We start from the raw sequence: 27,437 nt of genomic DNA on the forward strand, positions 1-27,437 counted from the left end.
GAGTGCCTCTACCAAAATTGTGAATTTTATGGCCCCAGGGTCAGGGGTTCTGGTGTAAGGGGGGGTCTATAGATTATATAGTGAAAATACATAAATTCTTTGAAAATCTTCTTCTCTGCTCCTAGGAATGAAATAAACTAATTACATAGTTATGATGAGCAAGAATACCTCTACCAAAATTGTGAATTTTATGGCCCTAGGGTCAGGGGTTCTAGTGATAGGGCGGGGCTATATTGATTATATAGAGAAAATACATTGAATCTTTGAAAGTTTTCTTCTCTGCTCCTTGGTATTAAGCAGATGAACTACCTATATAGTTATGATGAGCAAGGGTACTTATCTTCCAGAATTGTGATTTTCAAGGCCCCAGGGTCAGGGGTACCATAAAGAAGGGGGGTGCTGTACTTATATACTGAAACTGGATGAATTGGACGAAATATGCTCCTTGGTATTAATCAAATATTTTTGAAAAGCAAGGGTGCCTTTTCAAAAATTGTGCAATGTGTGGATCTAGGCCTAAGGGTCAGGGGTTCATGTGTGATTTGGGCATTACTGACCATGCTGAATATTACTGATTACTTGAAATGCATTTTTTGTTCCCCTACCCTGCCTATGGGTATTAAGTAAACAAACTAAGCAGCTGCTAAGTGTATTGTTATGATGATCAATGGGGCCTCTTTCAAAATTGTGAATGCCATAGCATCTGGATTAAAACATGAATCAAATTCAATCACTGGAAAGTTGTTGCATAATGCTCAGGTGACCTATAAGGCCCATGGGCCTCTTGTTTCTACAAACTCGATTTTTGGGGATGTTTTCTCAATAAACGGCATATAATTGTGTCCTAGATTGTTATTTTAATCACAAACTAATTGTTAAACTCCATTTTGATAATTTTCCATCGGTAGCGATATCGCTAGAATTTAACTTGTTGAAGTACAAGGGTATCCGATGCATGGTGAATTCACCCTACATAGTAAAAGCTTACCTTAATGCACCGGCTTACGGTTACTGATGAAATGAGAACATACTTTTTTATAATTAAGTTGTACATGTATGTATTTCATTTAGGATTAACCTTTTGATTTTGAGGGGGTGGGAAGGGAATGGTGCTTGCAGATTTTGGAAAATAATTTAATAAATAATCTGTCCTTGGAAATGACTATTTGTCATCGTCTGGGGAAGAAATTAGGTAATTAGTGCTTTAACTTATTCGAAATAAATATCCATCTATTTTAACTGTCCTTCACCGGCATGAAAAAAAAATGAAATAGCTCTGAAAAGTTAGCAGTTAGCCCCCCCCCCCCTCTTCCGAATCATATGGCCGCCCCCTTATTATTTAAAATATTTTCAGATTGCGTTTCGGAGGTTTAAATACTTGGCAGTAAAGAAGTCTATGGTAATCGACAAGGAAGTAATGTAGTGACCCCCGGTAAGAAATGTATAAAGGCTGATCAGTGTTCTACATACTGACTTCACATCTCCTTTATCTATCTAGTAAAGAAATGAGGATTTGTTGTTGTTGATCTTTTATCGCAGTGTACATATCATATTTTTCAATGGGTTTTTAACGACTCATGATCACCATAAAAAGAAGGATTTTAATGATATCATTATCATGATAACAACAACAAAATCTGTGTATAATAATTATTTTTCTCATATATTTGATAAGAAAATAGTGATACTGGATCACACTGCCTTCACTTATCCTTGCTGACAATATAAACAATGAATTGATTCTAATCTTTATTTTAATAGTTTTGCTTATTGAAATAACGACCGGTATTTTAAATATTTTTCCAATTTGCGAATGTTAATTTAAGTGCGCTTGATACATTTACAGTAAGTGGTTTTCTGATCTGAAATGCATTCTCAGCCACTTTTAACATTTTAATTTCAATAGTTGGCGTTATTTCTATATGATTGCTGTTTTTTTTTTCCAAAATTGATAATTGGGCAGTAGTTTAGGTTTATATACTCAGTTCTTGAACAAGGAAGTATTAATACCGTATACAAACCCCTGAATATTATAGCTAGCAAATGTTCCACATAATGCCTGCACGTCATCGAACTACTTAGACTGGATAGCCAATCAGCGGAAATTGACAATAAATTTTAAATGACTGAACACGATTTCAAGTGAAGATTTTTTAAAAAGGTTTTTGAAGAGTTTAACAAAAAGAACTTTTTCTAATCCATAAACCTTATCAAATTAATACTGAGTATATATGTTATCACAGTGGTGTATGAGAGACGTTCGTATATGCAATACACTTCTGTAGTTCAAATATTAACATGCTTTTTGTTGTGTCACCCAGACTTAATTTTCATAACCATTGTCCTCAGGAGAAGTGTATACATATTTTCTCCCTAAACATTTGATTATATCCATAATTGATCTCTGTTTCTTTACTAAAGCAACAAAAATAAAGCAAAACTGAAATGCAAGTTTCATTTTTTTTTCAGTCTACTAGTACGTTATTTTCATGTTCCCACTTCAATGTTGCAATAATTTATAAATTAATATTTCTTTGTTGATGCGACTGAATTTCACGATGATCATGGCACAGAGGGTAGCACATTTTTTAAATGAAAAAAATTCCAATACCCAATTACATATTTTTTAAATTCATATTTCATTGCAAGAAAATAAGCAATGTTAACCATGTTTAGACGGTAATGGAAATATGTAAATGTCTTGTACCTGTGTAAACTGAACGGATAAGGGACCCTGGAGAAGTAAGCATCCTCCATCAACTGGTCATACAAACATTTCATTATCGGGTCACATGAAAAATCGGTGGACAATTCGCAATAAAAATAATGGCCATCCCTGCAACTTGTTGACAAACGTAAGTTAATATTCTTTCCATCTATGGGATGTGTTTGCAAGCAAGGCTATTGTTTCGGCAATAAAATAAATACAAAACTTCATTGAATATCAATTAAAGAAATAGTTTTCAGTATTGAATTTCATGTTCATTTTCTCGTACATTTAACCAAGAATTACAACATACATGTTCTTTTCCGGAAATAAAAAATCTACACGAATGTAAAATCAGAAGACGTGCAAGATCCTTGTTAAGTTCATAAACCTTCAAAAAATAATCATTGAATACCGTACTATTTAAAAATAACTTCTTTATTAAAATCTGGTGTGTAATGTCACTTCTGTACTCTTTTAACCCATCTCTGATGTATATGAACCATATCAAACACTATTTATTGTTATATACATGCGTATAAATACATATTTTTGATAAAGACAATTTGTTCGTTTCTTAGATGTACTTATGATTTAGTTATAGTTTAAATATTATAATTGGTGTACTTGGAATTTGTAATTGAAAATGAATTGTTTTATTTGATCTTCAAAAAGAGCACTGCTGCACGTGTTTGTAATTTCTCAAACTTGACATATCTCTCTCCATCCCACGGTATCGATGCTATTAGCTCATAATTGTTATCAGGTTTATGGTCAGATCTTAGACTGGTGTTTCTTTGAATTTGTTATGCTTACTCAAATTGTTTCCTGTGTTATAAATTAATGTCATTGAGCTTTCCCCAAACTTTTCTACTGTCTTTTAACTTGTTTCATTGGTTCAATTATGAAATGTGGGAGGAGTTGTCAAAGATGAGACGTGCCTGAGTTTGTTTGTAATTGACTCTCACTTTAGGAATTTTTGTGTAAAAATGTGAATTTTGATTTTGTACTTTTGGACTTGAATAAATTCTAAACTTTAACCAGGCATTATCATTTCAAAACAATATAATTATTACATGGTGGAGAATCCGGGTATTTCATTATTGACTTTGGACTAAACTTTGGATCTATTGTATTCACCTTTTCTTTTTATTCGGACTACATAAACTGACAAAAATGTATAGACCAGAAAATTATGTGTCTCCATCACCAACAGATTTGAACATGGACGATTGGGAGGATGCTTTACAACAAGCCAAACTTGGTGAGGCGTATGGATACAGGACGAGCCCCCCTAACACTGTAGCTGCAGTCCGTATCGAGAAGCCTAGCCGTGGTCGAGATGAACAACTCTTCCAGATGATGAAGTCCATTACTGACAGGCTGGACAGACTGGAGGCTCCGAGTCGCGACCGTCCAAGAGGGATGCAGAATTACAATCAAGACCGCGCGAATGTCCGTACGTGCCACAGTTGTTCGGGTGAAGGACACATTCAACGAGTGTGCAATTGGAACGGTAATGGTGGAAAGAAGCCCAATGCGAAATTAAGCCAAACGTGCTATCGACACGTGACCGCAACCTAACTTATGTCGTCTTTATACAATGTATTAAAATGATTATGAACACTTGAAAAAAAAAATGTAAAAGCAGAAAAACATAAAAAAAAATGCATGTTACATTTGTGTATACTGTTGATATATTTTATTTTTTTTTGTTTGCATAATATGTTTGTTTGATACTTTTTGATCTGTATTAATTTACAGTGTTTCATATGTATGTTTATGTAATTACGGATGTTTTATTCCACAAGTATTACAGCTTATACATATTGTTGAAAACGGTAGAAATTGAGAAGGTAGGAATTACTAGTATGCGATATTTGTGGCATACAGCGTGTGATATGAAAATTTTGTATTGGTTTGATATTGTAATTGCTTTTCAAACCAAGGATGTTTTATTCCGACAGGGTTATACCTTATGCAATTCTACATAGTATTAGTATGCAGTATTTGTGGCATACATCGTGTAACATAAAAATTTTGTGTTGGTTTGATATCTAACCAAGGATGTTTTATTCCAACAGGGTTATACATTATGCAATTATGTAATTGAATATTGTATTATCTTTATTTGAAAGTGGTATGATTTATTCTAACCGCGGATGTGTTATTCCATACAGGTTATACTTTGAACAACCATATTCGAGAATTTGTTGTTTACATTTTTTTACTATGCATTGCAGCGCACGCTATAAGTTCTTATGATGCACTCTGATTTGAATATTATGTTTGTATAAATGTGAGAGTGTTTGATGGTACCAATGAATGGTGAATACATGCTTCAAAAACATTTTATTCACTTCTGATTTCATTACTAGAATGCATTCTTCTTCTTGTACATGTATTATATTTTCTTCAATATCATTTTGTATAACATTTCTTTTGTGTGCATATTTTATGATTGTCTTTATCGTTTAATTCTTAAAATTGTATGCCATTTTTTTTAGGGGGCGGATGTTATATACATGCGTATAAATACATATTTTTGATAAAGACAATTTGTTCGTTTCTTAGATGTACTTATGATTTAGTTATAGTTTAAATATTATAATTGGTGTACGTGGAATTTGTAATTGAAAATGAATTGTTTTATTTGATCTTCAAAAAGAGCACTGCTGCACGTGTTTGTAATTTCTCAAACTTGACATATCTCTCTCCATCCCACGGTATCGATGCTATTAGCTCATAATTGTTATCAGGTTTATGGTCAGATCTTAGACTGGTGTTTCTTTGAATTTGTTATGCTTACTCAAATTGTTTCCTGTGTTATAAATTAATGTCATTGAGCTTTCCCCAAACTTTTCTACTGTCTTTTAACTTGTTTCATTGGTTCAATTATGAAATGTGGGAGGAGTTGTCAAAGATGAGACGTGCCTGAGTTTGTTTGTAATTGACTCTCACTTTAGGAATTTTTGTGTAAAAATGTGAATTTTGATTTTGTACTTTTGGACTTGAATAAATTCTAAACTTTAACCAGGCATTATCATTTCAAAACAATATAATTATTACATTATTATATCTCCGTGCGCCGGTTACGCAATTGACGACGTCATTTTCATCAAACTCAATTCCAACGTTACTATGAAAATCTCTACACCAATCGTATGTTTCTAATGCTATTTAAATGAAATTTTGACATATTATTAAGATTTTAATTCTAGTTTCAGTGATTTAAATCTGAGTTCAATGTATTACATGGCACTAAAGAAATAAAAGGAAATTCCGAATTTGTCCGTGCGACGACAGATTTTAATTCTAGTTTCAGTGATTTAAATTTGAGTTCAATGTATTACATGGCTCTAAAGAAATAAAAGGAAATTCCGAATTTGTCCGTGCGACGACAGGCTTTATCGGCCTTCATATAAATCATCCTAATATTATTAATATGAAAGATATGTATCTAAAAATTAACAATTTTAAAGAACATTTGATATATTGTATCTATGCAAAATTTGGTTAGTATTGGTTGCATGTTTAAAAAAATTTAAACATTGTCTACGACTGTTTGGAACAACCCTCGTACATGTATCTATCTAGTGATTTTCATTTTTTTAACTAGTAGACTACATGAAGATGTTCAACGCGTAAATCAAGAAAGACAAGTCACTGGACGTCTTGGAGCATCAAGGTATTGAAAGATAATTTTAAATGTGTGCAGACAGAAACTGCCCAATACAAACTAAAATATCTTAGATGCTACTGAACATGACCTAACGTAGCGAAGACAAATGTGTTCAATGGGTATAAATAGCATTTTTGATTGCTTAACTGCGTATACACTTATTTGAAGATTTAACCAATATCATACTCTGTGCGAAAATTTTAAGGAAAAAAATATCTCGATATAGTTGAGCTGAAAGATATTTAGAACTAAAAAAAGGGTTGACAGGTATTGAATCACATTACCCAATCTCAGGTGATTATTTCTTGAATCCTAGGACTACGCCGTTAAAATTTTGGTTTATTTCAAAGTTTTAGTAAATAGGCTTACATGTAATTTTCTACGTATATGTACTAATAAACAAAAGATAAGAATTTAATCAAACATGCGCCTTTCATCAAAGTACACAATAACGTTTATTTTAATTTATGTTTCTGCGGACATTTTAACAACACCAACATGTAAAATTTATTTATTTTTTTATCAAAAAAGCTGTTTAAATCTTAATTTAATTTTGATTATTACCGAAGTCGGGTTTACGACGGCGTATTCGTGCCATTTAAACAATGTAGAAATATTTTTTTAAATCGTTTGTACGATTTAATAAATCGTTTGTACGATTTAATAAATCGTTTGTACGATTTAATAAATCGTTTGTACGATTTAGTAAATCGTTTGTACGATTTACTAAATCGTTTGTACGATTTATTAAATCGTTTGTACGATTTAATAAATCGTTTGTACAATTTAGTAAATCGTTTGTACGATTTAATAAATCGTTTGTACAATTTAATAAATCGTTTGTACGATTTAATTTAGTAAATCGTACAAACGATTTATTAAATCGTACAAACGATTTATTAAATCGTACAAACGATTTATTAAATCGTAGAAACGATCTAGTAAATCGTACAAACGATTTGTTAAATCGTACAAACGATTTAGTAAATCGTACAAACGATTTATTAAATCGTACAAACGATTTAGTAAATCGTACAAACGATTTAGTAAATCGTACAAACGATTTAATAAAAAATTTCTACATTGTTAAAATGGCACGAATACGCCGTCGTACGGGTTGTATCAGTGAGAAAAAATATTTTATCTGGTGGTCCCCAAATATGTTCACCAGATAATTTTCTGGCGATTGTCAGTTATATTTATGTGGTAGCCGCCAGATCTCTTTTATCTGCCTGGCACCTTCCAGCTTCCGTAATTTATCTATGGAAGGAATTTAATTTTTTCTATCTTACTGGAAATTACATCACTTCTTAATTTGTGGATTCCCGCATGTTATCATGTTGAAAGAAAATGAATATAAACGAATACATTTTAGAATATTTTAGTTAACTTTGTTTTGTGTCGAAATTTATTTTTTAAACTGTGCAAAATCAGTTGCTGGTTTTTAAATACGAGTAAATGCAGAATTGGTATGAAAATCTACTAGGAAGTAAGAAAAAATATTGAGCAGAAAGCCTAATACAATAGTTGATAAATGATCCAAACAATGAATACACATTTCATTAACATTAAATCTAGAGATAAATGTATTTAGTATCAAGTATTTAGTATCAAGTAAAGTTTTCTTTTTAAGAAACCATACTTAACCAGTCTTACGAGTGGTAATTTAAATCAAGAATGAGACCACAGATAATTGCAGAAATAGGCGTTTGGATCAATGTGCAAAGTCTAAATTTTCTCTTTTCCAGGCGTTGCTTGAGGAGCTCAAAGTGACGAACATCGGTTTGCAACATTCGCTGAGGTCGCTTTCATTTTAATCTGTTCTTTAAAAACAGAAGGGGAAACAGAAATGGAAACGGAAAAAAAACATTTTTTTTCACAACTTTTTCGCTTCTCTCGAGTAGGCGAATCTAAAACGAGATGAAATAATAGAAAACAGTATTATTAAAAAAAAGACAGAAGTTTGTGCCTGAGCCAATTTCATCTTGGCATTATTAACGCAAGTGTCAAAATATGCAAATAAACCCCTTTACGATTTGCATAGTCTGATGCTACAGGTTAAAGATTAAATAAAATAAAATTCAGTGTAAGAGTTCGAATGGAAAAACATGACATACATCACGACCATTTTATCCTTATATATTATATAACATACAATATACAACTATAATGTTGATAATTTTTTTTTACTGATAAAGTCCATTGATTCTATTTGTGAGGCTGGTCGTTTACTGCAGGTACCTTATATCTTAACTTGTTAGTAAATGCAACGTTACGAATCGTTTATGATATTTATACATGTAATATAGTGTAATAAACATTTTTTTTTAGATTGAATTGTAGCTCTCTAGTTGTCTTTTCCATTTTTTAGACCAGCGAGATACAGATCAATGTATTTAGCTAAGTTAAAAAAATCAAACTCTTTCACAGTGCTTCATTAGATATAGACAATCAGTGAGTGTAGTCATAAGCTGATTTGAAGAATAATCTTGTTATCAACTTGCATGTACCTATAAACAATTGTAAATATACTATTCAAATAAGAAAGGGATACTATAGTATTAGGATAAGGATGTTTAAATATACACAAAAATGCGAAACTATGTTTATTTCCTTAACCAAGAAGTATTTCAAAAGAAATTCATCACGCAAACCCATCAATCAGACTCTCATGATTTGCACTAGATCCTCATGATGATCAAGTGCGTTGTGTCACAATCTTGCAAGCGAGGTTAAACTGAAATGTACACCTAGAAAGATTTTAATTGTACATATGCATGCTCTTGGATTGATTCAGGTTGGAATAAGACAGGTGGCTTTTGCAAGGTCAATGCATGTTTCCCTGTCTATTATCACTAGATTATGGTCAAGACATCGTGCTTCAAGATCGCTGTCTTTTCAATTTAGATCACGATCCGGTCGACCAAGGACAACAACGCAGGCTCAGGACAGATTCATCCGCACTATTGCCTTTAGAATTCCCCTGTAAACAGTCAATCAAAAGGAGACGAACTCTAAAGTCACTGGCCAGAACATTATGAGACCAGGTTCAATTTTGACTTTCTGGTCAGACGCAGAACGTTTCCATAGCGTTTTCGTCATTAAACATGATTGGTGCGTGTATGGGATGGATCCGTAATATGTGGGGAGGTATTACCGTTACCGGCAGAACAGACTTAAAGTATCAAAGGGCAGTCCTACCAGGACAACATTTTGGAACCCAATGTTGTGACGTTTGCACGTCGTTATGACTGTCGTTACATTTTTCGAGATGACAATGCCAGATTTGAAAAGATCCAAATCGTTGAAGATTTTCTCAAAAAGCAGAATATCTTTAAATTATAATGATCAGCACTCAGTCCGGACCTTTTCCCCAAGGCAGCATGTTTGAAACACTTGGACGGCGGATACGCTAACAACCTCCTACCAATGTCCTAGAACTCGCTGCAACACAGGGTTCAGAATTAATTGAACAATGTTTTTTTTATTTTTTTTCTCACTTCCGGATGATTTGTAGATCTAATATCCCCTACATTTTGAATAATATATACTACAGACTTTTACTTTTGTATACTGTCAAGTTGTGAAGGGTAATAAAGAAAACAATATTCATTTATACTCAAGGTCTAGGTTCTGATAAGCACACTGATTTTCGGATGTTTGCATTAATTCATAAGAGTTTTTATCGTCGGTGACATTCAAGTCCTGATAATTGTGTATGTTATCATCTGAAGTATTGGTCTTTGGAGAAGAATACTGTTCGCTTTTTGTGCCTTTAGTTGCAAGCTCTGGATTTCTTTCCTTCAAAGTGATGCAGCTGTGTGATCTGTTAAAATGTAAGAACAAAGCATTATAATCGGATTTAAAACAATTCAACACAGTCTCAATTTTTTTTTTTATACTTTAATCGATCAAATGATACTTATTAAAACAAATATTTGCAAATAGATGTAAAATTTTAAATTGAAATGAGATTGAAAGGAACTTGTCACCGATTGAATAGTTTGTTTTGCTTGTTTTGTGTATACTAACTTTTCCTTATGTACACTGTGGTATGATTTTTCCTTTTTGCTTAATTTCTGTACGGCGTAAATAAAACAGAACATTCAGAGTATGATATATACCTCAAGTAAAAGTGAACAAAGACAGCTATCAAACATAATGAATATACTGCAACGACTATGGAAAGTCCTACTGTTGATGCACTTGTGGAACTATCCTCTGGAATATAGCATTCATTGAAAAGGTTATCTTGAGAATACTCTGAATTTGAAATTTTTAAGTGAATTTAATTTTTGATGTTTACATGGTATTAAGAAAATTCATTTCCCCTAGAGATAAGAAAAATCCCGTGCTGCTCATAAACTACAAAATGAAATTTCCCGAAGGATGAAATATATCTTGAACTTTAAAAAAAAATGATCTCACTAGAATTGATTTAACAGTAGTTTGGTTTAAAATAAAATCTCCCTAATAACACACGAAAAGTTTATAGGTAAATTAACACTTATTAATAAACTATTTAAATTTTTCTCTGCTTACTTTTTATTTAATACGGATTAAGAATGGATAACGTTCTTACGAAGAAAGTCACAAGCTAGGCCAACATAATTATCTTTACACCCTAGAGAGCAACTTCCGTCATATCTGCTGCAGGTTTCTTCATGGACACATTTACCGCTACATCTATATTTACAGTTTACACCGTAAAATCCAGGAGGACATTCTAGAATATAACAATATACAAGTTTGTATTGCAACACTTTTTGAAAAACCAATAATCAAATTATTCAATATTAAAAAAAAAATTTTAAACCCTAACCCTAACCATATTTTAAGAAATGAAGATAAAGTTAATTCGCAACTGTTTAGAATTTAAATTTGTTTTCTTCCTGTATGACATTATTTAATAGAAATAAATGTATGGAAAAGTATAAGTCTGCATATTTCAGGAATTTAAGTGTTGATAACATACCCTTTGAACAATTTGGGGAGTTAGTAAATCCAGGTACACATTTACAGGAACCATCGCTTTTTCCACAAGTACCAATACAGTTAGGAGAACAAATTCCAGAGCAGTTTAGACCGTACGAGCCATCAAGACAAACTAAAAGAGAGATTCTGATTTAAGGTACAACAGAAAACAAATGCAAATCCCTTTAATGATATGTCTACTACGAAAATATTCTGCTAAGTAAAGATATCGAAAATAGTTCAGTATTTAAATTTTAAAATGAATTTAATTAAAAGCGCATTTTATCTCGTTATGATATTAAATATAGGACTGTTTTTTGTTAATTTATTAGGAAATATCAGGCGATTTTGTGACTATTTTAAATTTGTTGTACATTATTATTTGCTTATGTGTTATTTATTATTATTTTGATCTTTCGATCAATCTAGAAAATAGTTCCCAAAGGAATATAAATGTGTATGCTAAATGACAAACGAAGGACCTTCAATTACTTCGAACATGAAACAACCTTTTCTTTAATTCTATTATTTATCTTTTCATTTTATTATTTCTTTAATTTATTAGGTAAAATGTCAAACAAAATAAAAAAAATAGCAGCCCCCACCCCCACCCACCCAAAAGCCCCCGCCCCCAAAAAAATAATAATTATAAAAACAATTCTCCATCAAATGAAGAACTAGAAATTCTCTAGAGAATCAAATATCTCTTATCTCCAAGAAATTAAATATCACCAAATTAATCGAAAATCCTCTTTTTCTAAGCTTAGTGCTTCAAATTATTTCAATTATAACATCTTAGTTTTATATATTAGATTTAATTGCATTTTCAATTCAGAAATACCTTTACTACAAAAGGATCCAAAATATCCAGGAGCACAGCCTTTGCTACAGATTCCATTGACGTGGTTGCAAGTTTCATTGTAAAGACAATGTCCGCTGCAAATATTCGTACATTTGTCTCCGAATCTTCCAAAGTCACAAGCTATGATTGATGGAAAAACATATATAATGCTTATCTAAAGAAATTTAGATCAAATAAATTCAGATGTGGTATACTGTATTTAATTTTAGAATAACATTCAAAGACCTATAGATGTTTCTTTAAGGAATAAGCACTAAAGATCAAATCCATAAACAAGAATATTAAGTTTAATCTATTTTTTTTTAATGATCTGGTTACCTTCGATCTTGGAATCAGAATACTCAATTTATATACCGGTATTTGTACTGATTAACAAAATTTCACATTCAGTTATTCTACAAACCTTCACTACAGAATCTTCCTATATACCCAGTATTACACCCTGTATCACAACGTCCTGTTTCTTTATTACACGGAACATTATCCTTGCAATGACCACTACAGTTGAGGACACAATTTGGGCCATATTTTCCCTGAGCACATTCTACAAAAAAACAAAAATAAATTAAAATGTTTGTGCTTTCTTTACTATCTTTTCTTCACGAATTCTCTCTCTCAGTGTTGTACGTATTTTGGTATACTAGTAATTGTTTGTAATTTAAAATATATTGTAGAGGTTTTATTAAATCAAGCTTACGTTTTCCACAAAAATTTCCAGTCCAACCCGCTGCACATTTATCAGGACATTTGCCAGTCACGTGGTTGCAAGGTAGCCCATTCAGGCAATGCCCAGAGCACTGATATTTACAGTCTACTCCATATGTCCCCGACGTACATTCTTTATGGAAGAAATAAAAAATTTTATCGTTGTAAAATTTAAACGATCCTCCATGAAAATGAAAGAAAAGTTCTTCTTGAAATACAGAACAAGAAGCACTTGAATGTGGAGAGTAATACGCCATTCCTTTGAAATATCCAATTTATGGACGTTCGTGTGTTTTTTCTTTACAAAAAATATCTCTTATAATTACATCTTCACGTAATAACCATGTATAAGTGCCATAGAAAAATAGGTTAAACGCAAATAGATCGTTTCATACAAAGTGTATCCTCCCTTACTTTTTAGGGAAAAAGCTGAGCAACTCCGGTTTGTTTTCATTGTGTTCCCACTGGTCTTTCAGGGTTAACTCACGTATTTATTTTATTTCAATTTGCAATCTCTCAGATATTATCGAGGTATTATTTTCAAAATTCTTCAGAGATGTAAAAGTGGAGTTGTGTTTGATTTTAAATTGTGAGATTCTCGCGGGAAGCAAAGTCTCTTCGATATTATCGAAAGGAAATATATGAAGAGAGAACTTATGAACCGACATTTAATTAAAATTGAATTAAACAAATATTTGGTATTTTAAGCCAGAATGATCATCGGAGTCAAATAAATTTAATTTCAAGGCAGGACAATTTTGTGAGGAATGACTATTTTATGATATACCTAAATTTTTCCTATGCTTTCTTAAATGCAAAACATATATTTTATGAGGAAATATAAATATTCCTGGATTGAATATTGGGTGGGGGAAGGGTTCCTTTCCACAAATACCTGTCTACAAACCTTGTCCACAGAAATTCTCCTTCCATCCAGGCTTACAGCTATAGCATGTTCCATTCACAATGTCACACATTTCTCCGAAGCAATTTTCTGAACACTGCAAATTGCAGTTTTCACCATATACCCCGGATCTACAACCTATTAAATGATTTCAAACATTGTAGTTTGTTCGATTTTGTGACAGATAGTTGTAAAACGTTTTCTTTTACCAGGGTAATTAAGAGTTTGCTTACCCAAGACAATCACTTCGCATAACTCTGTATAAGAAAGCATTTGATATCCTTCAGGGTATTTAACTCCAGGTAATCTTTCGTTATAGTAGAATACATATCGAGCATGACCTGAACACGTGACATTGATGTCCAGTGGAGGTAAATCAGGGCCATCCTTGTAACACAGCAATCCTTCGTCAATATTCGTAGAATTGGATAAATAGAGAGAAAATCCAGCAAAGCGACCTCTTTGACTAAGTTCTAAGATAAATGGAGAAAGGTTTACATAAAAATGTATCATATGATGGCATATTTCTGTCACCACCCTTATGATGTTTATGTCGAGTTTTCAAATATTTACGTGTGTTGTCTTGTCAGATGGTTGTGTCAACTTAAAAAAATAATTCTAGCGTCATGGCCAGGAACCCATGGTCCTGTTATTACAGAATGTTAAATCCATTAAATATGGAAATGTAAAACCGCCTCGTGTTTTTGCTTTAGACCTGATTTTTATTCGCCGACATTGATAATTAAGCGAAGAAAATGAGATTTATGCTGTTTGTAATTGAAATGGTTTTTTAAATAAACAAAAGAATTTTGTAAGTTTTACAGTGTTATAATCAATTATGTACATACATTGTATATATCTTACATGTACTAAAGAACAACTTCAAGAATTATTAGTATGTGATGGTACGCAGTACCGTTAGTGAAGGAAGCGTAAAGGGCTCTTCACTTGTTGTTTTATAATATTGTCTTATATTCTATCGCCCTTTCAACATATAAAGTGTAATAACTTGTAATTTATACACATGTTTTGAATTGTATTAAGATGTTTACATAATTAAAAGTAACTTCTTTTGTTGCTAAAAGTTTTATCGACTGAAATATTATACTGATCTTTAGATATCGATCAAAACAAATCAGCTACGGGTTTGTAATATAATAAAATGAGCTCATGTCGATGTCATGTAACTTGATATAAAAACTGAACCCCCGTTTTGATGAATATCAGATCAGTATTTGTCTTTATTTTTTATGAAAACAAATATGCCACTTTAAGTTTACACACACTATATACATGTATATGTATAATATTCATTGCAACAGTAATGTACTAGATTAGAACTCAGCTTTTCATTCATTGAAATTACAAATAACATGCATATATTTGATTCAAATTACTTACCACGTCTTGGTTCATACAGCCTAAATATTATGTTAACTTTGTAAACGTTGTAGATACCGCCCAAATCTACATACCACCATGTTTGGTTTGACCAATTACTAGGTTCAATTGGTCTAGTTCTTGTACAAGTGTCATTGTTTCTATCCACAGCATTTCGTGAATGATATATGTCACAATATTTAGCCAAATAACAATTATTATAGTTTTGGCTATGTTCAGTGGTTTTATTGAATGATAGATGGTCTGAAAAAGAAAATTGTTAATACATATAGAAGTACTGAGTTATTTGATTGCATCAAACATTCATATTTTTCTGTCGGGAATAAAAACCTCAGAATTATTAAAAATAACGCCAAAATAATTGACCTTATCTTATCAAATTGTGATATCACATATATTATTCGCTACAAAACTTAAAAAATAGGGAAGTATAAAGATTAATCATACCATATCCACTAGTGTGGGCTAGTTGTTTCAACAAAAGTAAAAGGAATATAGCCATTCAGTCACATAAAACATTTGCGTTCCTAAGTGGAAATGAACCAGGAAGATTTTTGTTTAGCCAGTGTTCTATTTATATATATATATGTACTTTAACTAAATTGTACAGTAATGTTAAATCGTATTAATACCACCGCGAAATTTTGTAAAGAAATAGTTTAGTTTGTATCACGTGCTTTATTTTATCTGAATTTAGAGAAAGAACGGTCTATATTCATCGTAGAGAGTGACTTCTGTTATATCGTCTGCAGTTTTATTATTAACACATTGTCCTGATACTATATTGAGAGTTAACATCGTAAAACCAATAACCAAAAGAAGCTAGTAATAAACACAACCTTTATCGACCTCCTCGATGTTAATCAAGGACTCAGTTCAAAAGCTTCCAAAGAACGAGTGCACTTATGGGCCCCGGTAAAATTTGAAAAAATAAACAATCAAATTAAGCAAAATGTTTCATCCCAAATTATTAATTGATATCTAAACTGTACGATTCAACAAATTTTACCGCTGAAATTCACTAATATACAAAGAACAAAACCATAGAATGTGACATGGGTCATCCGACATTTATTATTGTCTATAGTAAATCGAGAACGGTTATTCAATTCAAAGCTTTTGTTTACCACGTGCCTAACTTTGTACAAACTTGTGCGAATGACAAAAGACGCATAATACATTTATAAAACTTGTGTGAAAGTAGGAAATTTGTACACGATTAGGCTGGTACTTAAAATAATAAAAGTGTACAAAAAGTACAATGTTTTTCCTATAGCAAGTAAGAACTATTTAACTGTATGACCTAGTTTGAACCCTAGTGTGGAATAAATTATTTACGATACTTATAGTCACGTGAGTTCTTCCCAGGTAAACATTCCTCAAAGGTGCTCACTGTAAAAAGTCGGCAGGTTTTGTATCATTAAGTCAAAGTAGTGTCGCTTAGAAATATTTGTATGTATTTGTTTTTTTAAGAACACGGGAGGGTAAAGAGATTTTAGTGCCATTCAAAGAAGTGTCATACATTTTTAACGTTAATGCAAGACAATGAAACGGATATTGAAAGCCACCTTAACACTCCTTTTTAATTTCAAATTTAATGAAACTATTATTGTAATTTTTAATTTTAATGCAATGAGTACAAATTTCTGAATTTGATCATTATGGCTACAGGCAACTTCACAACTTCATTCAATTTTTTAAAAGAGATTTGGCTCAAAAAGTAACATTCTGCAAACGCGCCCGACTATGATACACCATGATATTGTTCAAGTGTCGATTTGAATATCTCTTCCTCTTGATTTACATAAACGAAACTCAAAGAAGGTTCGGTATGACTTTTCCGGATTTAGGGTATTCATGGGCATTTAGATATATTCGATTTTTTAAAGAATCCATCTGATTTAGGTGATAATTAACGTGCTTTCTAATTAGAAATATCCACTTGTTTCTGACTTATACAAAAGAGAATGATTTGGTAATATATTCGAAAGTAAAATTGCACATAAGAAGGGCCCATTAAGTATTGCTTAAGTGCACTTGTCCTTTATTAGGAGTAACCTGAGATAAGGCAGTTTATGTGCATGCTTTATAATCAGCGAAGTATTCGGCTTGAGTGATAATTTGCATTAACAACGATTGCTAATGCAATACTCTATCAAAGCTTGTTTATACATGTATATATTTATTTAAGTATATCATATACTGTATACAGGGTTATTTTCGCCCCGTGTTATTTTCGCCCTTTTGCACTAGCAAACAATTTTGCCCCGTTTTAAATTCGCCCTGTCATAGTTCTGTTTAAAAATATTATACTGTGTAATTTGAATTCGCCCCGTTTTAAATTCGCCCAATCAAGAAGAGGGCGAAAGGGGCGAAAATAAAACGGGGGCGAAAATTTCCCTGTATACAGTAATAAGATACAGAATATCAGCAGTTTCGTTTAAAGTCATCATTTCGTAAGTTCTATTGTCGATACAATGACCTTGTCAGCAAATACAATTTATCGTTGAGTCAAATGCTGACTGATTTTTTTCATACCAATTGTTAGTCCATTTTTTATACACTGAATTGACGACGGATTTTTTCCGTTATTTCCTGATCATGACAAGGAGCACACGGCGGGTGTAACCGGTCGGAAGGGGGTGCTCACTCTTCCATGGCACCTGATCCCACCTCTGATGTTTAGGGGGTCCGTGTTTGCTCTGCTCCTATTTTGTATTGTTTTATGGACTTTGAGATTGAATACTGTTCCTTATCTCCATATCCTTCTCCATGCACTATATCTGTTACAATCATTAATGATATAACGCCCACTTTTTATTTTATAGTGGCTGAGAATATATTTCAAAATAATATCAGGAAACAATTATGGAAATAAAGTTACTAAAAAAGTTAATATCATTAGTGGTTTCAAGGGTATTTTAAAAGCAAAACCAGATTGAAAACACTTAAGTATTATTCTTAAATAAAATATTTTTTTCAGTAGTAACTAAATGTACATATTACGTGTAAAACATTAGGTTCAATATATAGAATTACGATCAGTATTGAAATAATTATTTCAATAATGTCTTGAATGCAATTCAAATCAAGAAAGGTCGCTCGTGGTTAGAGCGTCTGCTCTAGAGTCGCCAAGTAAGGAGTCAATCCTTACGTGGCGGGTTCGAATCCCACTGTGAGACGTGAAGATCGGTCTTCCGGATGAGACCGTATAAACCGAGGTCACATGTCGCAGTAGATGTTGGCACGGAAAAGATCCTTCCCTGCTCAATGGCCCTGAGTGCCGGGTATAAGATAAAATTTTGCTGGTCTCCACCGGCAAATGGTGGCGTCTCTGTATGAGTGAAAAATTCTCGAGAGGGACGTTAAACAATATACAATCAATCAATCAAATCAAGAAAGAGGGCTGCATCTGAAATTATTCACGCTATTGAATTAGTAATCTGTTTTTAAAACCAAATCCACACGAAACCACATTTTAGCACCACACTTTAGTAATGCCAGAAAAAAATTTATTAATCCAGTGGTGACTATTTACTCAATTCTTCGTAGAGCATTGAAATAAACCCTGCTAAAACTTCTACTTTTGACCCTTCACGAATACCTCCTTTAGCATGTATGGACATATAAGAAATCTGGTTGAACGCGTAATTACTTTGTTGCGGATAATGATAACGACAGCAAAATCTGTGTTAAATAATTATTAATTATTATTTTTTTTATATTTGCCAAGAAAAAAGACGAGACATTGGGTCATACTGCCTACTCCTCTCCTTGCTGGCAATATAAGAGTGAATTGATCTTAATTTTTATTTCAGTAGTCTTAAAGCGGCAATGCGGCTGCAAAATCGTGTGCTTTTTCATTCAAATTTACTCAATATATAATTCAGGATTAAGGTAAAAAATATAATTAAGCATTTGAGAAAAATAAATATTCCCTCCTCATTCAAAATTAACGTAATTAAAATTTGCCGGAAAATCAAGGGTCGTACAACTTAGATATGTTTACTTGTACCACGTGAATTCTAAAATGGCACGTGCATACAATGTAGGGTTTACAATTATAATGGAATATTAAGTAAAACCAATTCTCAGAATCAAAATATCTTAACTCTCCGGTAAATTAATAATACTTAACATATTAGTCTGCATTCAGACGAATTTAACATGATTAAGTACAAATGTTTACATACATTATTTCTATTTTTTTTCTTCGGAAATAATATGTGCGCAGTATGTTTCCGAGGTTACTTGAACAAGGAAGTTTTAATACCGTACACAGAACGCTAAATATAATAGCTAACCAATGTTCAACATAATGCCTGCAAGTCATCCAGCCGATTAAACTGGATAGCCAATAAGCTGAAATCAACGTTCGACAATGCATTTTAAATGGCTAAAACGATTTTAAATACTAGTAGATATCTTTTAACAAAATCTTTGACGAGCTAATCAAAAAGAAAAGAGATTTTTTTTCTGGTATATGTACCTGTAAAAGCTACTATTTTTATAGATGAGAGACGTTCATATACGAAAGATGTTTCAAATTAATACTTATTTGAAACTTATTAATCTTATTTGAAGGACCATATCTTTCATTGCATTAACTTTCCTGTAGTTCAAGTACTAACATGGTGTTGTTTGTCACTCATCCTTAATTCCGTGATCATTGTCTTCAAGACAAGTGTATACAGACTTTCTCCATGAAAACTTGATTATATATCCACAATGCTGGTTCTTTATTTAAGCTTATCTAATTTCTAAAGCAACACAAAGGAATCTAAACTTGAATGCTAGTATCATGTTTTTAATCTATATGTACTAGTATGTTATTTGTATGGTCACACTTCAAAGTTGCAATTATTTTATAAACCACAATTTCTCTTATGTACATGTACATGTACCTGTACTACAAGGCTTAATGAAAAATATTTAAGTCTTGAGTTTCATTGTTTCTTTAAGATAGCAGCATTAACTGTTATCATGGCGACGAGGATAGCGCGGTTTCTTTTTAAATTAAATGAAATCAATGCCTAATTACATAATTTTTTCATGTTACATAGCATGAAAATAAAAATTAGTTTTCATGCTTATAACTCCAATAAAAGTATGCAAATGCTTCGTACCTCTGTAAACCGAAGGGATCAGGTACCATGGAGAAATAAGCAACCTTCTTTGACTGTCATACAAACCTGGGGCACATGAAAAATCAGAGGGACATGCGATATGAAGAAAAATGTCCAAACCAGCAAGTTGTTGACAAACGTCAATCAATATTCTATCTACACTGTATCTAATATGTGAAGGAATATGCAAGCGATAAGCTTTTTTTTTTTTATTGTAAAATTATTTTTTTTAACATAAAATCGGTATCAGAAATGAGTAATATATCCTTTTTTCGTTTTCGTTTTCGTTTTTCGGAAACAAAATATTGAAATAAATGTAAAATATGTACTAAATAATCAGAAAATTTGCAAGGTCCTTAAAAATATCAACATCTTATAGTTAAGTGATATTCTTAGATAAAACATTTTATTCAGTATTTCTAGTGTGATAAGAGGTTTATCACGAAAGAGGAACCTTCCTAAGCTTGCAAAGATGCCGACTCTTGATCTGAAAAAAATATAAAAAGATGTCATTAGGGTTTCACTGTTTTAATGCTTGAATTATAAAGAACACTGAACCTCTCAAAATAAATAAATAAATGTGTTAATCTTAATTCAATGTACACTTGGCTAAGAACATAAAATGTTTTACGTGACTTAATTCTTTTATGACCAGGATCATAAAACAGATATATACTTATGTCATTTCTTTAATTTCCTGTTACACCGCATTGCCGGTTTTTTGGCGGGACAAAAATTTGGCAAATTTAAGTAAACAAACCGTCCCAAGCGCAATACTTTCACACATAATTATGTACAAATTAACAAGTACGTGTATTGAAAACATGTACTGTTGAATAAACTTTATTGCTTTTGAGTGTTGAACAAACATAACCTTTATTCATGTTGATTGGAGTTATGTTTTGCATTGATGAAATCCAAATTAAAAACAAAAAATTTTGTTCGAGAATATATAGAACTACGTGTACACTGTTTTTTTTTTTTTTTTTTTTTTGTTTATTCTAAATAATATCAACTGAAAGGCTAAATCTATATTTATTTGACTTATTTACCAGTGAGCTTCTACAACAATCATTAAAAAATTTGGACATTTACAAACTCAAAGCGTGTAGACTATAATTTTAGCTATTTTTATTTTGGTCAATTTTTACAAATCTACAAAATAGGCTCAAACTATACCCACGCCAAAATTACCGGATATGCGGTATTTGCCACTATTCATTTAATTCAGCTCTATTTTTGCAGATAAAACACTTTAATAAAGCAATGAATGTTTAAAAAGATCGTGGTAAAGAGATAACTGTTTTACAAATAGAAATTTAATATCCCGGCGTAGTGTTTAACTTTTCACTTTTTATCATAAAGGCATATTATTCTATTTATAGATGTATTATGATGACATCGTGGTGGAGTGCTTCCTGTAATATAAGAGTAAGTCCCATTGACGTCTATAGAATGAATTTTGATATAGAAAAAAGTTTTATCCATGACTTGTCCGATTTATCAGTGTTGCATATTTAAAAAAGTGTTAAAAAATATTTTGATTTGGCCTGTTTGAGTTATGCAGCATTTAAGTTCATGTACAACAGGAAGCTTTTGATTTAAGCTTAAGATGTTCGTTATCCCGGAGCCAGGGGAATCACTCTATAAAAAAAAGAAAAATCAATAGAGGATTAAATAAGGTTTAATACCTGAACTGATGTAAAACACGGTTGGGCGAACTGGTCTAACAACTATAATTTTATGATTCTTCTTTTTGCAGAATATAACCCATTTGACCAGGACGTAAAACTTGAGAATAAGAATCACAATACCTCCAATTACACCTCCAGCGACCAACCATCCTGATGAAGAACCGCTGTAAATAAAATAACAGTCCTATATTAGACTCAATTTAAGTACAGTGTCATATTAGGTTGAACTGATGTTCTTGCTTCAAATGACTGAGCAAGTGTTTAGAAGAACTCATTTGTCGTTTAATTGTTTTATCAATTTTAAGTAGCAAATCCCACATTTATTACAAGTATAAAACATTTGATTGTTTCCAGAAACTAATATTTGTTCAAAATATGGAATTCCAAAGCATCATTATTATTTCAGCGAAAAAAAGGGAAACTGATTGTTTCATTACAGTCAATAAGAAATAAAAGTTAAAGATAAACAATTTTAATTAAGTTGTTTTAGATAATTGTTCTGGGTGATAAAAATTTGTAGAAGTTATCAGTGTGGACATTGGTAAGTGATAAAAAAAATCTTGAACATTCTAAAGAATATTTTGAATTTTTAAAAAAATATATATTAAAAAATAATAATTATAATAGTTCATTAAATCTAGTGTCTATTCTTCTTCTTGTTCATAAAATCTGTAAAATTTATTAAAAATATAATTACTGTGCATAGTTTACAAAACTCTGCATTAATTGTATCCCAAAATTATGGCAAAATATGTATACTACTTGGCAGGAGAGTGAAAATATATATTCAATAATGCAAGATGCATTTCTTATATCGAATACTCGAATGTATTCCAAAACTCCCATCAAATATTCGAATATTATTTATTGACAATTTTGACATCCTTATTATTAATTAATTCCTTACCTGCTATTGTTGTAGTAGTCATAGAGGCATTTATAATATAAATAACCCGTTTGATAATTGTAGTGGTAGTAGCAGTAGGGCTCACATTGAACTTGGTTCAAAACTAACAAAAAAAAATGGAATATTAACAAAATAATAAAAAAAATTTTTAATTTAAGGAGAAATTTTAAGGACACATCATAATATTTAATTAATTTTCATCTTTTAGTGTTTTAGATAAATTGAAGATGTAACTTTACTTATAATTCAGAAGAAGAAAGTTAAGAATGGTAAAACATCGGTTCTTATTTATGTAAAAGCCCATGATCATTATTGATAAGTATAAAAGTAATGAATGACCTTTTATAATACTCAGCCTTTTTGAACTAGTATATGTCTGTTGTTAAATGTTCCAGTTTGTAAGTGCCTTACAAAGAGAACTGAGTAGACAAAACAAGACTTTTTGCTTTATTTGATTACACACAGATTAAACATTTTCATCTGATATGGAAAAAAAGGGGGTAATTGGTTGGCTTAATTTAAATATACAACACTTGATATGCAGATTGAGTTAAGATTTTTTTTCTAAATTTGCCATTGTCTTTTTTGTATTAACCTAGCAAGTACAAAGCGTTAAAAAAGAAATCTACCAGGAAGTCATGAAAAATCTTTCACAACTAGGACACTTTCATAATTGACCAGTGTTCCATAAAAAGACTGCACGTTTGTTTCAAAAATAATTAAACCAATTGAAGAACCTTTAAAAATTAAAATTTAAGGTTAGTAAGAATGAATATTGATCTGGAAACTGACATCTTTTCGTTCAACAGTTTTTATTTCTTGTCTATGAATTTGGTTCAAGTTTTTCTGAAGTCTACAGAAGAGAACATGTTTCATAAAACTTTGATATATGTTAAAAGCATGTTTAAAAAAGCATTTTTCCAATCGCATAGAAACTTGTTTTCTTTTTTTATCCTAATATTTCTTAGTTCAATATATTTCAAATTTTATAATTATATATTGAATATGGTGAATTTAAAGAAATATCATGTAATGACAGATAAGATTGTATGAAATATTATTTTTAAAAATTTTACTTTCTATTACATATATACGAGGGTTTTTAGATAAGATTTTATTGTGAAAGACGTCTTTGCATAAATCAATAAAGTTCTGTAGATAAGATAAAATTAAACGTATTTTTCAATAAATTTGCAAATAACTGATTGTTTTTTTATGATTCTAAAAAGATACAGCTATATTATTTAGATAAAGCATGTTTCAGGGAGAGGGGAAATTCTTAGCACGTTTATTTTGCATTGTTTGAAAAAATAAAACAATTGAACCTTTGTAGCACGTTAAATACAATAATAGTTTAATGGTCCTGAATATAATCACAAATTGTGCTTTGGTAAACGATTTAATTATATTGAGTGAGTGGTATTGCTATTTTGCCGTTAATAATTAAACCAGATCAAAACCGAATTGATAATTTTTACAACAAAATTCCAATCCAAAAATGTGCCAGTCTTACAACTTAAAGTTGGAGAGTGTCATCAACAGTGTAACGTCTGTACGAAATGTAGGCATCTAGGCACCCATTTTGGCGAGTTTCTCAACATGGAAAAACAAGTTAAAGCCAATAATTATCATCTCCGCAACATTGGATTGATTGATTGGTTGGTTGTATATTGTTTAACGTCGCTCTCGAGGATTTTTCACTCATACATGTATGGAGACGTCCGCAACATTGGAAGAATTAGGAGCTTCATCTCAGCTGATGCATGCAAGACTCCTAGTTACTTCACGACTGGACTATGAGAATACTGTACTATTTGGCATTCACAAGAGTTCTGTGGAAAGGTTACAAAAACAGTACAGCTCGACTTATTAAAAAGAAAAGAAAAAGCGATCATATCACTCCGATTGTTGATGACTTGCACTGACTTCCAGAGGAATTCCGCCCACAGTATAAGATCCTTGCATATACCTACTAGGCAGTGTATGGATATGCTCCAGAGTATTTACAGAAACTGATTATTTTCCGTAAAACTAACCGAACGCTTAGATCGGACGGAAGTTTACAACTCAATCTACCGAGGGTGTGCACTGGGAAGTTTGGCGAAAGACAATTTAACTATGCCGCAGCCCATTTATGAAACAGTCTCCCAGTGCACATTCGACATTCCAAAATCAAATCAGTGTTTTAAAAAGCAATTTAAAACCCTTTTTTATAATTAGCTTTTGAGTAACTTTTAATATATCTCTATCTTGTGATTTTCATTTTTTAACCAGTAGACTACATGAAGATGATCAATGAGTAAGTCAAGAAGGACAAGTCATTGGACGTCTTGGAGTATCTAGCTATTGAAAAATAATTTTAAATGTGTGCAGACAGAGAAATCCCTTATACAAACTGAAATATTTTAGATGTTACTGGACAGGACCTAACGTAGCTAACACAAAGGTGTTCAATAGGTACAGTTTCAATTTTTGATTGCTTAACTGCGAATATATTTTTTTTTGAAAATCTAACCAATAAACTACTCTATGCGAAAAATGTTCGGAAAAATATCTCGATATAGTTATTCAATTTCCTAAATACGAAAAAGATATTACAAAAAATTAATAGAGCTGAGAGATATTTAGAACTAAAAAAGGGTTGACAGGTATTGAATCCGGTTGTAACAATGTCTAACCTTAGGTGATTGCTTTGTGAACCCTTTGACAACACATTTTAAATCAATGGTATATTTTCAAAATTTTAGTTAATAGGACTATTTTTTTACATGCATTCACTAATAAACAAAAGATTAGAATTTAATTAGACATGGGTCATTCGTCAAAGTACACTATATATTTTATTTAAATTTATGATTCTACGGATTTTTTAACAACACCCATATTCAATTTCTTTTAAATGTTTAAATTTCAATTCGATTTTATTTATCACCTAAGTCGTGATGTATTAGGTGGAAAAATATTTAATCTGGTAGTCGCCAGATATGATCCCCAGAAAATTTATTTTCTGGCGACTGTCAGTTATGTCTATATAGCAGCCGCTATATATCTTTTATCTGCATGGCAATTTTCGGCCTCCGTAATTTATCTATGAAAAGTATTCAATTTTTTTATATTGGAGATTACATCACTTCTTAATATGTGGATTTCCTTTTGAAAACCTCTTAAAAGAAAATGAATATAAACGAATACATTTTTAAATATTTTAGTTAACTTTGTACACATGTAGTGTACTATGTCTAAATTTATTTATTGAATTGTGCAAAATCAGTTTACAGTTTACAGAAGAGAACAGGTTTCATAAAACTTTGATATATGTTAAAAGTATATTTAAAAATGCAGTTTCCCGATTGCATAGAAACTTGTTTTCTTTTTTTATCCTAATATTTCTTAGGTCAATATATTTCAAATTTTATAATTATACAATTTAAGAGGATTGAATATGGTGAATTGAAAGAAATATGTTAATACAGATAAGATTGTATGAAATATTATTTCTAAAAATTTTACTTTCTATTACATATATACGAGGGTTTTTAGATAAGATTTTATTGTGAAAGGCGTCTTTGCATAAATCAATAAAGTTCTGTAGATAAGATAAAATTAAACGTATTTTTCAATAAATTTGCAAATAATTGGTTGTTTCTTATGATTCTAAAAAGATACAGCTATATTATTTAGGTAAAGCATGTTTCAGGGAGAGGGGAAATTCTTAGCACGTTTATTTTGCATTGTTTGAAAAAATAAAACAATTGAACCTTTGTGGAAAAATATTTAATCTGGTAGTCGCCAGATATGATCCCCAGAAAATTTATTTTCTGGCGACTGTCAGTTATGTCTATATAGCAGCCGCTATATATCTTTTATCTGCATGGCAATTTTCGGCCTCCGTAATTTATCTATGAAAAGTATTCAATTTTTTTATGTTGGACAATACATCACTTCTTAATATGTGGATTTCCTTATGAAAACCTCTTAAAAGAAAATGAATATAAACGAATACATTTTTAAATATTTTAGTTAACTTTGTACACATGTATTGTACTATGTCTAAATTTATTTATTGAATTATGCAAAATCAGTTGCCGGTTTAAAAATACATGCAGATTTTTTATGAAAATCGACAAGGAAGTTTGAAAAACTATTGAACAGTAAGCCAAATACAATAGCTGACAAATTATCCGAACAATGAATACACATTCCCTTTTAATAGATCTAGTACATGTGAACCCAGAAGGTAAATAACCCAGTGTTAACATTAAATCTAGAGATAAATGTATTAAGTGTCAAGTAGGTGTTACTTTTTAAGTATCCATAGAGCGCCTTTCTCAGAACTTTATAACAGTGCAAGAGACTTGCAAAGGCGTTAATAAATATGTACAAACATACTTCTTTTCTTCCTGTTCATCCTCATAAAGATAGGTGTCTCGATTTTTAAGTTATATCTCTCTACGAATTACTATGAAATTACTATG

General features: G+C 31.4%; 1 protein-coding gene across 5 annotated transcripts in view; it reads right to left on the bottom strand.

Moving 5' to 3' along the window:
• LOC134235537 (protein draper-like) overlaps positions 1-15,799 on the bottom strand; it is a 42,385-nt gene extending 26,586 nt beyond the window's left edge. For 2 of the 5 annotated variants that reach the window (XM_062717683.1, XM_062717682.1), the window contains exons 1-4: positions 15,683-15,799; positions 15,236-15,478; positions 14,068-14,307; positions 13,838-13,972 (exon numbers count right to left, since the gene is read on the bottom strand). In XM_062717683.1, coding sequence (XP_062573667.1) covers positions 13,838-13,972; positions 14,068-14,307; positions 15,236-15,478; positions 15,683-15,737 — 673 coding nt within the window. In that variant the 5' untranslated portion in view covers positions 15,738-15,799. Of the gene's footprint in view, positions 1-8,637; positions 10,216-10,513; positions 10,611-10,971; positions 11,116-11,364; positions 11,497-12,204; positions 12,346-12,628; positions 12,770-12,922; positions 13,064-13,837; positions 13,973-14,067; positions 14,308-15,235; positions 15,479-15,682 lie in introns of those variants that run through there. The other 3 variants (XM_062717679.1, XM_062717681.1, XM_062717680.1) reach the window with 3 other exon arrangements.
• Positions 15,800-27,437: the final 11,638 nt, after the last annotated feature.

Source organism: Saccostrea cucullata, unplaced genomic scaffold (assembly GCF_032062105.1).
Source record: "Saccostrea cucullata isolate Sc308-1 unplaced genomic scaffold, CSIRO_AGI_Scuc_v1 ctg969, whole genome shotgun sequence".
NCBI lineage: Eukaryota > Metazoa > Mollusca > Bivalvia > Ostreida > Ostreidae > Saccostrea > Saccostrea cuccullata.